Source organism: Lates calcarifer, linkage group LG17 (assembly GCF_001640805.2).
Source record: "Lates calcarifer isolate ASB-BC8 linkage group LG17, TLL_Latcal_v3, whole genome shotgun sequence".
Lineage (NCBI taxonomy): Eukaryota > Metazoa > Chordata > Actinopteri > Centropomidae > Lates > Lates calcarifer.
This window is the reverse complement of record NC_066849.1, coordinates 10,941,497-10,955,378: the sequence shown is the minus strand read 5'-3', so window position 1 is coordinate 10,955,378 and position 13,882 is coordinate 10,941,497. Positions and strand designations below refer to the sequence as shown.

Genomic DNA, 13,882 nt, shown 5'->3' with positions numbered 1-13,882 from the left:
GCAAAGCATTCTGTTTCGGTGCAGCCAAACCTCGATTGACAGGGTGGGGGAAGAGGGGAGCAGCTAGAGAAGAGAGAGAGAGAGAGAGAGAGAGTGAGCGAGTGTGTGTGAGGGGTGGATGGGTGGGTGGGATGTTGGATTGGAGACTCTTTAGAGCCTGACACTGTGCTTCAGTCATTTCATTTAGGATTAGTTATTCTGCACTGGGTGAACAAGTGGCAGGCTCTCCCCTGTGTGGTGTGTAAACCTCAGTGTTGAGGATGCTAGACCTCCTGTGTCTGAATTATATACGGATCATCAAGGTGTCTCCAGTGGGACATGTTAACCAAAAACTTACATTTTTACTGTAAAGGGTTGAAGGTAATATGTGTGGAAAGCCAAACTATTTCTTTTTTCTTTAAGATTCGGTCTTCTGTCAGTCCCACTCAGCGCTGTCAGACAGAGGAGCTGAGTTCAGCACACACCCTCAACTAATCCCTCTCTCGTTGCCAACTTCCTCTCACTTGAAAAACTTTAAAAAATCTTTTTTGTGTGTGTGCATGTTTGTATGAATGTTGGTGGGATGTCCTGCTATGTGATTTTTTCCTGGTTTACAATGTCGACTACTTATCTGGTCTCAATCTGACCATTTAGCTGATCAAGGTATAAAGTCTCCAAAAAAAAAAAAAAACTACCAATAGGAAAATAGAATTTTTGGATGGCAGTCATGTAGTATTTATCTTTCCTTGATTCAGGAGAGACTATTAATGGTGCTTCATTTTTGCTATTTCCCTAATTTTGAGTAACAAGTGTTTTTAGGTTATAGTTCCCGTCTTTGCTTTAGAAAATGACAAAATGAGGCACAAGTGTGAACAAGTGCAAGTAAAATATTTTCATGCTCTTACTTCAATCGACGACACTGAGAACAGGAGTCATTCTTATGTGTGATTTATTCCCTTGAATTAAACAGATAAATTACTCACATTTAAAACCAATTGAGAAATACATTGTGTCTTGAATCTACAATGATATAATACATAGAGAATTGGCCTGTGCGTCTTTTCTGTTGAAGCCAATGGCTCAGAAAAAAAGTGGTGAGTTCAATCTGGCACCCCAGTTAACCAAAAAAAAAAAAGAAGAAGAAAAAAAAAGTCGGCTGGGATCATATTTATCCTCCACCTCATATTCTCTTCTTATTTAAATCCTGCCATTGGTCCTTTACTGAAAGCCGCAATTGAGAAAATAAATTGAACGTTTCCTGTCAAATCCTTTGCACAAAAGGAGACATGGAGTTACTCTTTAACCAGGCAGGTGGAGGCAAACACTGAAGGATATTTACAACGCTCAATGGATTCTTGCAGGCAGATCTGTAACTTTAAACAAGGAGAATCATGTGTCATCTACAAAAAAACAAAACAAAACATACATTTGGCTTGGGGATTATAGTGACTGATCTGAGCTTTAGTTCTGATATCAGATCTGATGTGACTTCATTCTGTGTTGTGCGGCTATAAGCCATGCTTCAGAGGGGTGCAGGCATGCATAGTTCAGGTGTTGGGTTATAGAATATTTTACTGTCTCTTGTCTGTCCTGGAGTGACACTGACAGCTCTGTCGTTTTCAAGACTTTTCTGCCCCGACTTCACACAGGAGGCTCGGATCACAGTGAGCAGCTAACATTTAGAGGAACTGGCTGAAGCTGTTGATCAGCTAGCAAGATCCACGCAGGCAGAAACTACTGTTCAGTCATAAACTGCAGTCCAGGTGGGTTTTTTTTCCTTCTTTTTTTCACTTATAAAGTCCATTGAGTTCTTGTTATAATCTTGTTTTCTGTTAAGTCCGTCCAGCAGAGATGTTCTTCATGTTCTGATGTGCTCCCAGCAGTGAGCTGAACGCCCATACGAGGACAATGAGGTGAAAGAGAACAGGTGCGTTGACAACCCCGGGGGCCCCCGGGCTGTGGGAGGGCCCTTAAAGTGCCTGCTCTGAAACACATTTACGGTCTTCATGTTGTGCCCTAAAAATAGGTCATTTATACTGTTTGTCATAGCTGCTTAGGTTTTGAAATTTAGCTGAAGTGTTGCAAACAAAACACCCTCAGCAGCTGCTTTGTTAAATTATATGAAACAAACAGAGAAAAGGCACAAATTTGAAATTTGGACAGATTTTGAACAGAGGAATCGTGACCACAAATTGGTTCAAATTTGAAATATTTCAAATGAGTATTTGAATGGATACACAGAGTTGTTGACAGTGCTGTGAGGTCAAGAGGAAAGTGTAGGGGAGCCAGAGTCACCTCTTGTGGACAGGGCCCATAATTCTTAGCTACAGCCCAAAGCAGAGCCCGAACACGTAGATGGACCAGCCACAGCTTCAGTTGGGGAGCGTGTCTAGTCCCAGCGAGGCTGCGTGCTGCTTGGCCCTCAGGCGGAGGTTCTCGATGCTGGTGGTCTTGCTGTTGAGGCTTCCGGGGAGGCCGCCTGGCGCCGCCTGTAGCAGAGGGCTGTTCCACACCTGCTGGGCCTGCGACAGGGTCTGGTAGTAGGACTGGCAGGGCAGCGAGCCCAGCGGGGACGGCATGTTGACGTTCATGCCCAGGTAGGGCAGGGAGGACGGCGTGCTCATGTCAAAGGACGGGTAGTGCACCAGGTTGTTGGTGGCGGCCATGTGCTGCCGGAACTGCTCCTGCAGCCGGAAGAGGCTGAGGGGAGACGAGGCGTAGGAGTTGCTCTGAGCCAAACCGCTGGTCACGCTGCTGGAGGACGGCAAGGCGGGGGAGCTCAGGGGAGAGTCTGATGGGTAAGAAAGAGAAGGGGGGTGACTTAAGTATGTTTGACACACACAGTGTTTATGGAAAATAAAAAGCTAAAGCAGCTGCACTTATTAGACATCCATATTTTTACCTGATGTGGGGCTGAGTTGTTTGCAGGATGGAGAGCCGCTCCCTGGCTGTGTCCCCCCCTCCTCCGGCGTCTCCTCCCTGATCTTCACCCTCGCCTCCCCCCTCATATCATCCTCTTCTCTGTCAGCGTTATCTTCTGCCGCTGACTCGCTGTCCGACGGTTCAGGGGAGGTGACGTTGACTTCCACGCTCATCTCGCCCGACTGGGGCCGCGACGCTGCTGCTGCTGCCGCCGCCAGCCTCTCTGTCTCAGAGTGACAGGATGAGAGTGAGGAGGGCGGGGGAGGAGTGCGGGCCTCGGGAACCAGGGTGGTGGCGCTGGTTGTGGTGTTGTTGGAGGTGTTGGTAGTGATGTCGGTCTTGGAGTCCTCTGTGGAGCCCTCTGCTCCCCCTGACGCCTCCTTCTGTTTCTGGAGCTGCTCTTTCTGCAGGCTGCGCTGCTTCTTGCGAAACTTGGCGCGACGGTTCTTGAACCAGACCTGGCAGAGATAAACATTAAGATCAGAGCTTGGATTGAATGATAACCTTTTGACCTTTAACATGAGCAAACAAGGGCGCAACAGGCAAAATGCAGCACAAGATTAATGCACTCTGAGGGTTTTTTTTTTTTTTCTTTACCTGCACACGTGCCTCAGGCAGGTTGGTGCACATGGCCAGACGTTCACGCATCACCACATCAGGGTAGTGGGTCTTCTGGAAGGTTTTCTCCAGGGCCTCCAGCTGCTGAGCGGTGAAGGCTGTCCGACTACGCCGCTGCTTTCGATGCTGGGAGCCATACCGGGCCTCAAGGATAATGTCTTGAAATGTGCAGCCGTTGAGAAACAAGAAACACGACCAGTTTAATTGAGGGACAGGTCAAAGGTCAGGTGGGAATCACCCAGATAAATCAACACACTCTACACTGACTACATATGAAGAGACACAGCTGCAGTAAAAGCAGCTGTTTGTAAGAGGTGCAGATGTAAAATGAAGTTAAGAAACGGATAAACAAAATGAGCAACTGGTTCTTACCAGCCAGTCTCTCCGCAAGTGTGAGCGCGTGCACTGACGGCCTGTAGTCAGGTGCGTGCTGGGCCTGTTGCGCCGCCTGCTGGTGGAGGTTGTACATGGCGCTCAGCGAGTTCATGGCGTGGAGGGAGTAGCCGTTCACCCCGTAGTGCTGCATGACCCACGCGCTGTCTGCAGAGGAGGAAACGAGCCGCTGTTAATGACAGGCCTTAAACACATCGGACTGTTTTCTGGTGGCAACGTGGCTTTTTAACAAAGAGAAAAACTTTAAAATGCGGCGTCATAGTGTTTGTTGTTACCTAACTGATTGAAATGGCAACAGGTGCATTGTGAGCATTAAAGACTGCGCTCCTGGGGAAAAATAGTTCCCTTGTTTATCGCGGAATGACAAGGCAGATGACTTAAAATGGTTGGGAGGAGATTCAGAAATTTAACAGACACTTGGGTGTGTGTTGTTGTTGCAGCGAAACCAAACGGAAAATTGGTGGAAACGGAGGGTTTGCACACACTGACTGCACCGAAACCATCAGAAAAATGTTTTGATTTTGAAACTTAATGTAACTTTTTCTTTTAAATTATTATTCTTTTTAAATTGGTTAGGGAAAAAAATGTGGTTGGATTTATGAATCTTCTGCACCAATAGCAAATAATTTACAACAGGTTCAGTTTAAACATAAGATGAAGATGAGCAGGTCTGTGGGAAATTCAGCTGATTCAAATAATTTGTCACTTGAGCAATGAAAAACAGTGTAACATTTAGGATTTTAGACACTCAAATAAATGTGGCAAAGGCCTGCTGAGGTTAATGTTTAAAAGTACAAATGCACAATGGGCTATTTTATTTTATTTATTTATTTTTACTTATTTATTTTATTTTTCATTAATACACTATTTTTGGGCCTTGTGGTTATTTGAACATGCTTAGGAATTCGGAGACATTTAGTTCGTTCATTTAATAATTTCCTCACAGTGGTCCACAGCTGTGATGTGTAAATTATCATTAGGCAATCATATTATTATGGGTAATGGTAATAATAATAATAATAATAATAATATTATTATTATTATTATTATTATTATTATTATACTTTAATCAGGAAGATAAAAAATGATGATGACATTTTCCGGTTAACACTAAACAAAATAAGACAATGTTTTTTTTGTTTTCTTACTGCATCACCTACAATCAAAATACATTTTCATTCTGAAAAAAAAAATAATTTGATGATTTTATTTTGTGCTCTCTCTCTCTCTCTCTCTCTCTCTCTCTCTCTCTCTCTCTCTCTCTCTCTCTGTTGAGTCTAAACGCAGTCAAACCTCCGCAGACTGGACTGACAGAAGGCAATATTTACTTTGCTCCCATAGTGTTTGACTCGAGTGGAGGGAGGGAGCCCCCGTTTATTTCAATCTGTGGCGGGTCCCAGGTCAGTTTCAGACGCCTGCAGGCTGACGGAGATGTGTGACAGGTCTTCAGTGAAATATGCACGGGATCCCCAATTGGGCTCCTGTCTAATGTGAGTGCAAATAGGTTTCCACTATACAAGGCTATTAATTTATCATCAGGCCTGACACGTGAAAGGTGGGCCAGCGTGTGTGTGTGCGTGCGAGCTTGCGTGCGTGTTGCTGTGTGTGATCAAAACCGTGTGACTAATGTAATAACATTTAGTTGTTTTTTTTTTATTTTTAATGTGACTGTTTCTTTGCATCATTTTTACTAAATCGGTCTCTGGCTGGATTCATGTAATCTGTTCGATTTTTTTTTAAATCTGCAGCTTAAAAAATGTGCACAATGCTTCTCTTCTTCTTTCAGGACAATGTCACACAGCCTCGGGCTCTGATTTAAGCCTAATTATGCTAATTGCTGTGGATTTATGAGTTATACAGCATTTAGCCTAAAGACTGCCTTGGGGCCGCAGCTCTGTACGGGCTACAAGGCGTCCATTCAGCAGCGTTCACAAACTTCACTGACACAGGAAATAAATTGGGAAATAATGAAGCTCAATTAAACAACCTGTAAAGTTGGACAGAAACAAACAAAAGACATCTGCCATAAAATCCGCATTAAACAAGGTTGAGAGGTGCCCGTAAAAAATATGAATTTTCATCTGCACGTGTTAATTTAAAGTTGTACACTTTCGTTAACTCAGGCGAAAGACAGTCGTTGTTGAGCTGCTGTCACTGTTTTCATTGGGATGTTGGATGGTCGCCCAACTGCACTCTGGGAACCGGTTTTGTCCAAGATATCACGGAGTTTAGAAAACAGCACGGTTATAAAAAAAAACCAAACACAAGTAAAAAAAAAAAATGTCTCGAGCAATAATTTACCGATGTTAAAATCAGACTAACAACTAACCAGAGCTCATGTGTGACAACAAGACAACGGTCCAACTTCCCCTCAGCTAAACTTCTTACCTCTCTCCTCTCTGTGAATCTGAAGCGAAATATCTCCACTAAATCACAGCGGCCGAATGTTTTTTTTTCTCTCCTTTAAAATGTCTTTCTTCTTCTTGAATTTCTCCTCTAAAGTCCGGTTCGGTTGTTCATCTCCTCATGTCGTCAGTGTTTTTTTTCTCCCCCTCACTCTGATATCCTGACAGACGGTATCCCGGTTCTGTCCGCTCTCCGTGCTCCAGCCGCTCGCTTCCTCTCTCTCCCTCTCTCTCTCTCTCTCTCTTCCTCTCTCTCTCTGTGTGGATGTGGGAGGATGCTGAGCTGCCATCTATCCGCCTTTAAAGCTCTCCGGGTGGGGTCACACGCTCCGCTCTCTCTCTGCCAATCACGTCGCTTCTCAGCTCTCCACCACCTCCTCCTCCACCTCCTCCTCCTCCTCCTCCACTTTACTCCTTCACTTTCAGAGGTGATTTCTGCATCAGAGCTGCCGACTTTTCCGCCTCCGCTCTTTTTGCTTTGGAAGAAACAGTTTTTTAAAAAAATTATTATTATTATCATTTCCTAATTTTTACGCTGGTTTATTCTGCTAACATTGACTTTTTAAATTCTAATTATATATTGATAATAAGCTCACTGTAATTCTTTTATAGTTGATAATAATAATAATAATAATAATAATAATAATAATAATAATGTTTAAGTTTTCACCTAAATAGTAAATTCTCTTAATATTTTAAAACCGATTTGAAGAAATCTCAATATAACAATATGCATTTTTAAATATTCCCAATTATGAGACACGATTGTCCTTGTCATTAATTATTATTTATTCTATGTTCTTAATATCTCAGGGTCCACTTCAATATGTGTCGCTGCTTTTATGTATGTAAATATATTTTTGGACAAAGATTTAAGTCAATATCTTCATTACCACCGTTTAAAATGACTTGATCCTCATTAATGATATTATAAAGGGGAAAATAATCACTGAAATAGCCATTTGTAGGTTACAGATGATACTTTCTGGGTTGATTTAGGCCTAAATAACCATTACACATGTGACGAACTAAGTTTTTTTTTTTTGTTTTTTTTTTTTGGAAGAGGTCAATATCTGCAGTGATCTACAATGACTTTAAATCTAAATGCTTAAATGAAGCCCCAAAAAAGTCTATAACGCAGGTCGTAATTAAATGATATGCAAACGGTAAAGTAATGGCCTGTACTACTCTCTCTAGCAATGGTGACTCTCAGGTTAATTCCGTGCTTTCATTTTATTTTCCCCCTGCCTTCGGTGTGACTGCATGTTTGGTGGGAATGCAGCTGAGATGGGAGAGATGCAGGCTGGGGCTGCACTGCCTCCAGCAGCTCCCCGGCCCCGAGGGATTTAGGTTAGGATTGGGTAGACAAGACGCCATTTCACCCTCCAAAAAAATGTCTTAAAATGACTGCTGGTAAGAGGATTAAAACAATAATGCCCCTCTCTTCTTCAAGGTTTTTAGAAAAGATTTCTTCTCCCGAAGAAAACCCGTTTAGGCTGGAATTAAGGGCAGCGAAAAGTAGCCTTTTAATGTAAAGCTTGCATATTTTGTTGAATTTTTTTTTCCTCCGAGAAGAGTGAGAGAGAGAAAGAGGAAGGTGGGCTGGGGGTGGGGGGTTAAAATCCTGAAACTCAATTTGATCTTTTGGCCACATTCATTCGCAGAGCTTGTAGACTCCTGACAACAGCCCTGTGTGAAAGAATGAATGTGCTGCTCATTGGTTACCTCAACCGTTTAACTCTGTTTCTCAGTTTATAGTGTTCGAGTATTGTCCTTTTCTCAGTTTTAATTTTACACAGGTGGATTACTTATGTAGTTGGGAACATCCAAATTGTGAAAGCAACAACATGAATGAATGCCTGTTTTCAAGCAACAAGTGGTTCTCGTTGCGCAAATTGTTGGTCTTTGAATAAAAATATCTATAATAATAATGATAATAATAATTTTCTAATGCTTGTTGTTTTTTAAATTCCGACCTTGTGTTTTATTCTTTTCTTTTCTGCAGAGCATTTGGGCCTAGAGGAGAAAAAAATCGGATTAACTTGTGAACCGATGGAAATAAGAACTTAAACTGGAGGTAAATCTCGCCAGTGTCTCTTTGTGGGAACCGTTTCTAAAGCAATTAAAGCGAGGAGAAATTCCTCTCAGCAGCTCTTCCTCAAATCAGCTTTTTTACGGAACTTAATGCGGGCTAATGTCCAGCATGGCTGAGGGCTTTAATGCAAGTGTCAAGAGGGCCTGGCTATTAGAGTGATATTAGGCCAGTTGAGCAGCAGCAGCAGCAGCAGCCCCTCCTGACCAGGGATGGACAGTAAACTACACACAGGCTCTGTTTACACAGCTTTTTAATTAGTGGAATGCAATTTTTACACTTTGAATACATATATGTTTTCAGATGTATACAGCCTATATTAGATTTTTTTTATGAAGACTTTTAGAATAATAATCAATCATACATTTACAGTTTTCTAAAAGTATGATGTTTATCTAGGGGATGTGATGCCTCATTTATCATCCTCACACTCAGTTAAACATCCACATAAACTCCCGACTACATTTCTAAATCAGTGCATTTGTTGTAAGAGATATAACAAGGTATACTGAGGAAATAAACACACTTTTAAAGCATATTTTCTGAAAGTTTTAGCGATTTTTATGTATTCAGCCCTATAGAGCCAAACAGTTGAAGAAGAAATGTATTTTATATTTAGAACGATAAACGTTTAGTTGGTATCTAAGTGGATAGAGCATCATGTTGCAGGATTTTAATCATGGTAGTCCAGAGCTGTGACAAAAAGTTATTTTCATAACTCAGAAATCTGTAGAAGAAATTATAGAGAAAAAGGTCTATCACAACTTTCTAGAGGCCATGATAAAGTCATTAAATTATTATTTTTTTTGTACAACCACAAATAATCAGTTTTTAATTATATAAAACACAGTTGCAGTAAATATAAACATTGGAGAAGTTGCAAACAGCAGATCTTTGGCATTTTAGCTTGAAAAATGACTTGAGCCATTAACAGAAAATCTAAATAATTTTCTGTCGATAGATTCATTGATTAATCTATCAATAGTTACAGTTTTGTGTTTACTTTAAAAGACACAAACAGTAACTTCTAATTTTTTCTTTTGCACAACAGTATTCGTGGTTTCGAGGCCTGATCATGATGATTATCCTGAATGCAGGCTCTAGTTTACCCATCTCCATATTTACCATCCTCATACCGCGCTCCTCATCCTGATCACCTTCAGGAACTCAGCGCTGCTCGCTCCAGGCTAACTTTCTAAACCCCAAATTCATCTCAGATTTCTGTGGATTTCATCGGCGCACTCATTGTTCTCTGCACTCTGGCTGCATTCAGGCTTTATCATGTTAAAGCCTCTCCTCAGATCTGAGTTATCGTCTTTGCTCTCAATCATCCTCCCGCCTGCTTTCTGAATATCAAAACTTTATCCCTGCATCAGGACTTTGGAGGACTGAATCAAAAGCTCAGCCGAGGAAGCTGCAGCGATTTATAAATCATGTTCAGTTTTTAATCAGGTTTATAACGCATGAGCGTTTGTAATTTTACCCCTCAAATGCCTCCCTATATTTCCAAGTGGCATTTTACATCAACTCGAGGAGAAAGTTGATGCCTTCAGCCTTCAGAGTCCATTAACTTTTATCATTAGGTTTTCTTTAACTTCATGAATATATTAGGTTTCAATCCAGCTGCTCTGGCCAGCACATGCTCTTAGTCAAGGTTAGCTTGTGCTCATTTGGGTGAAATTAATCATTTTGATGTATGGTTTAGAATTGACTGCTTCCATGGGACTTGTGTGACTGGAGTAACAAAGCAACTTGCCATTAGCAATCCTCTGGCTGTGTATTAGCCAGGCATTCACCTTTAAGACTTTCCTGATATGTGTTGGATGCCTGGTTTAAAAAAGACAAATCTCGGACTACATGGTATTTTTTGTCTGTACTCAGATATTGCTTAATTGTTTGTCAGAAGAATAAGATCACACAGTCTCTTACATATGTGTGTGTGCCAGGTGGGTGCCTGTCACATTGATATGACTGACATGTTTTTGTTTTTTTATGTATTAAAGACACTGGAGTTACAAGTATTATAATTCAGCCTTGTATTATGAACAAAGGAGAAGTCTACTAATATCGATTAACATAAAACAGGCTCCCGAGTCATGGAGTTCCTGTGACTTAAGACACCAGTCCAGAGTTAAAGTTAAGGTCACATTTTAACTGAAACACAAAAAATGAGTAGCAAATATTTGTTATCGATTGATTTTTTTTTAGCCACTTGGGTGGAGCAGAGAAAATGTTTCTGAGCACCTGATTAATGTAAGTCCAGTTTCCATCTCCTTTTAGCTCTGTTTTGGTCTCCACCAACTTATGAGTAAAACACCTGGCTATTTAGCTGCTAGATGTTCCAAAATGTTCACCAGCTAGTTGCCAACAGGTAGTGTAGGCTACTGTTGGTTTATCCGAGATGTTCCACTGAAAACAGCTGCCGGTTAGAGCGGTGAGAGTAAATCAGAACATTACAGCTGGAGGCCGGAAAACCAAAACAATCAGCTGAAGGACGCTAAACACCTTATGGCTGCAGAGAACTGCTCAATCAATCAAACAAGTGATAATTCTCTGTGAGTTTGTAACGTGTCCCCTTTCACAGTCATTGAATCCATCGGTAACTTATATAATATTGGCCATTTGACCACTTCAGCATTATAACTCACAATGCCTGACTCAAGAACGATCAAGAGTGACTGGTTTGGGTTAAGGTTAGAATACCAGGCTAAGCCAATGAGAGGCAGGGTAGGGGGTGGTGCCTACATTACTCACAATGCAATTCCACAGCCAACATTTCAATCTGAAGTTCAGATGCTAGTTGCAGCTAATGTAAAGTAACCTAATGTAGCCAACCTTAAAACCAGATGAGGCTACAGAGTTCACTTCTTTCTAACGCCACACCACCAGATTTGTTTCATTCACTTGAGGCAACTTATCAGATTTCATGTAACTCCCTCTAGAGCCACAAAAGGCTTTATACAACTTTTTTCACATGTCCGCAAGACTTATAAACAGACTTTGATGAGTGAAATCAGAGTTCCCCTGTAAAAAATGCCTTTAAAACTTTTTCACATTAATCATTTTGGTAGATAGTGGTGTTGAGAGAATGTAACAATTGGGACAGAGACACAGTAATTCTCTATTTGTCAGGCTGACCACACGTTGTTCACTCTCACTATTGTTTATCCTGGTATGATCCTGTAGATGCAGCACACCATGCTGCAGCCAGGGCCGCTCCTCTGAACGGTTTCTCTGGCAGACTTGACATATCGAGGTTGGCAGGTTTGTTTCCTCCCTCTTTCTCAGAGCCAGTCTTTGGTTGTGCCCCTCAGGCTGCGGCCCAGCACAAGGGTTCCTATTGTCAGGGCCTAATCCAGGGGCTACACAGCTTTAGCAACATGGTGGGATAAAAGCCCATCAAACCACTACTTTATGGGGGCAAATCTTTCCTAATCCCTCGCTTTATCTAAACAAAAGGAGAGAAACAAGAGGATAGAGAGAAATTGTGCAGACACAGGGCAAGACCGGGAGCTAAGATGCAAAGAAGTAGTTTCACTGGAGAAGCTAACCACTTTTGACAGGCTTTCACTAAAGGGTTGACAAAAAACGGACACCGGGATTCCAAAAAGGGCCGTACAGGGTCTTTTTTCCTTTTCTAAAGTTAAGCTTTAAGATCCTTAGAGGGATATGTTGAAATTAGTGAGATTAAATTCAAAAACCTTAACTATTAAGAGGACTTGGCAGGGGGCACCTGTCAGTTTTGGACGCTATGAAAAAAAAATTGTTCTTGGTTTACTCGGTTGATGTAAACAAGCGACAACCGTGTGATCTTGAACCCATTCTTTGCTCTTTTCTAAGAGTGGGAAAAGGGAGTATGGGAATTTGTCTTTCCCGCCTCACACACCACTTAGAAAATACTGCTCCATCACACAAACTGGGTGAACCCGACCTATGTTAACTTTCAAGAAAATGCAAGTCAGCAAGGATTTACTTTATTTCATGTGTGGGAATTCTGTAAAAGACAGTGAATGACAGCTACAAATGAGGCTTTTTATTCTAAGTCTGTTTCTGGGACTCCGTAAGCTACAGTTCAGCTGCGGCACCATTGTTTAAACAGGCCCTGCCACACACACACACACATGCACTTGTAAATCAGAGGACCCTAAAACTCACATGTGTGTGCATGTGTGTGTCAGGGACAAATCCCCTGACCCCATTTCATGTCTGCTGCCAATTCCAATTTCTATCTTTGATCTGTGGCAACTCGCTTCAAATCCCAAGTGTTGCATCTGCAAATGACTCTGTGAGTTAGAGGCTCCATTTTCTGACATGGCCCAAATGCTCCACAAGAGGACCATTTGGAGCCCAGCGGTCAGAGAGCCGAGCAGAGATTGAGAACAAGCCAGTTCGCCCTGGCTCTACATACATAAACCACCACGGCCTGGGGGCTTTCAGTGTCTTGCTCGCCCTCTCAGGTATACGAACAGAAACACGGTGACACACATAATTCACCACCTGACAGTAAATACGCTGTCCTCATCCACACACAATAAAGTTCAGGCATTTTTAAACTTGCATCAGATTCCTTATATCTGTTTGACAGCGCGCCCCCTGCTGGTCTAGGCTGATGCCTCCTTGAGTGGGGTAATTAAGAGATAATAGGCTGGGGATGCTCGTCAGGGACCGAGTGATTAGTGATTCATTACATGAGCTTAGAAAGAGGAAGAAGAGAGGATGGAAGTGGCTGGGTTTGGGTGGGTGGGGGCATACTGGAACAGCCTGACAAATTGCCAATGGATTTATCCAGGGTAATTAACTATCACCCAGGGAAAGGGCTGGGACTGGGACTATCAGTAACCTACAGCAGAGTCACACACATGGGCTGACTCTGTTTTTCTTTGCTCAGTTAATGGCTTTAAGTCCTTTTAATGTTGTGTTCTCAGAAAACAACATACAAAATATAAGACTCTCTGGATGTAAACATGGATTTTAATTTAAATGCTTGTACCACTAAGTGGTATATGCTGTGAGAAACACATTTTGGATTCTCTCACTTTTATTGTACTACAGTTTGTGGTGTTGAGTACATTCTGCGTAAGAGGATGGGTTGCGAGAAAACAATGTCAGTCAGATCACAGGTCTGAATGTGCAGGTTAAATTGCTTTATGGTCTGTTGAGGCGTCTATCTGTGGAGAATTTGGTGTCCTTACAATAAATTTAACATCAGTAAAATATGTCAGTCTAAGAAAGATGCCTCTGATCTTCAACATGGAGACCAGCTGCAGAACCACTGACATTTCTGCAATCTTATTTGTTATCAACAGAGACAGTTGCACAGGGATGTTAACATCTTCAATCTCACGTGACCATGTTTTAGAAATTATATTTATATACTGCAAATTTTCAATTGTGTGTTGAGAGACATTTTTTTTTTAAATCAGTGCAGTGAAGGAATATTTTGAACAAATTGCAAAATATTCTTCACAATGTT

At 41.8% G+C, this 13,882-nt stretch overlaps 1 protein-coding gene across 1 annotated transcript; it reads right to left on the bottom strand.

Moving 5' to 3' along the window:
• Positions 1 to 911: 911 nt before the first annotated feature.
• Positions 912 to 6,555, bottom strand: LOC108877388 (diencephalon/mesencephalon homeobox protein 1-B). The gene is made up of 5 exons (XM_018667408.2): positions 6,301 to 6,555; positions 3,892 to 4,059; positions 3,499 to 3,677; positions 2,882 to 3,359; positions 912 to 2,770 (listed from the first exon to the last, which is right to left on the bottom strand). The coding sequence occupies exons 2-5, from the start codon at positions 4,043 to 4,045 to the stop codon at positions 2,352 to 2,354; spliced, it is 1,230 nt and encodes a 409-aa protein (XP_018522924.1). The 5' UTR covers positions 4,046 to 4,059; positions 6,301 to 6,555; the 3' UTR covers positions 912 to 2,351.
• Between the last annotated feature and the right edge of the window lie 7,327 nt (positions 6,556 to 13,882).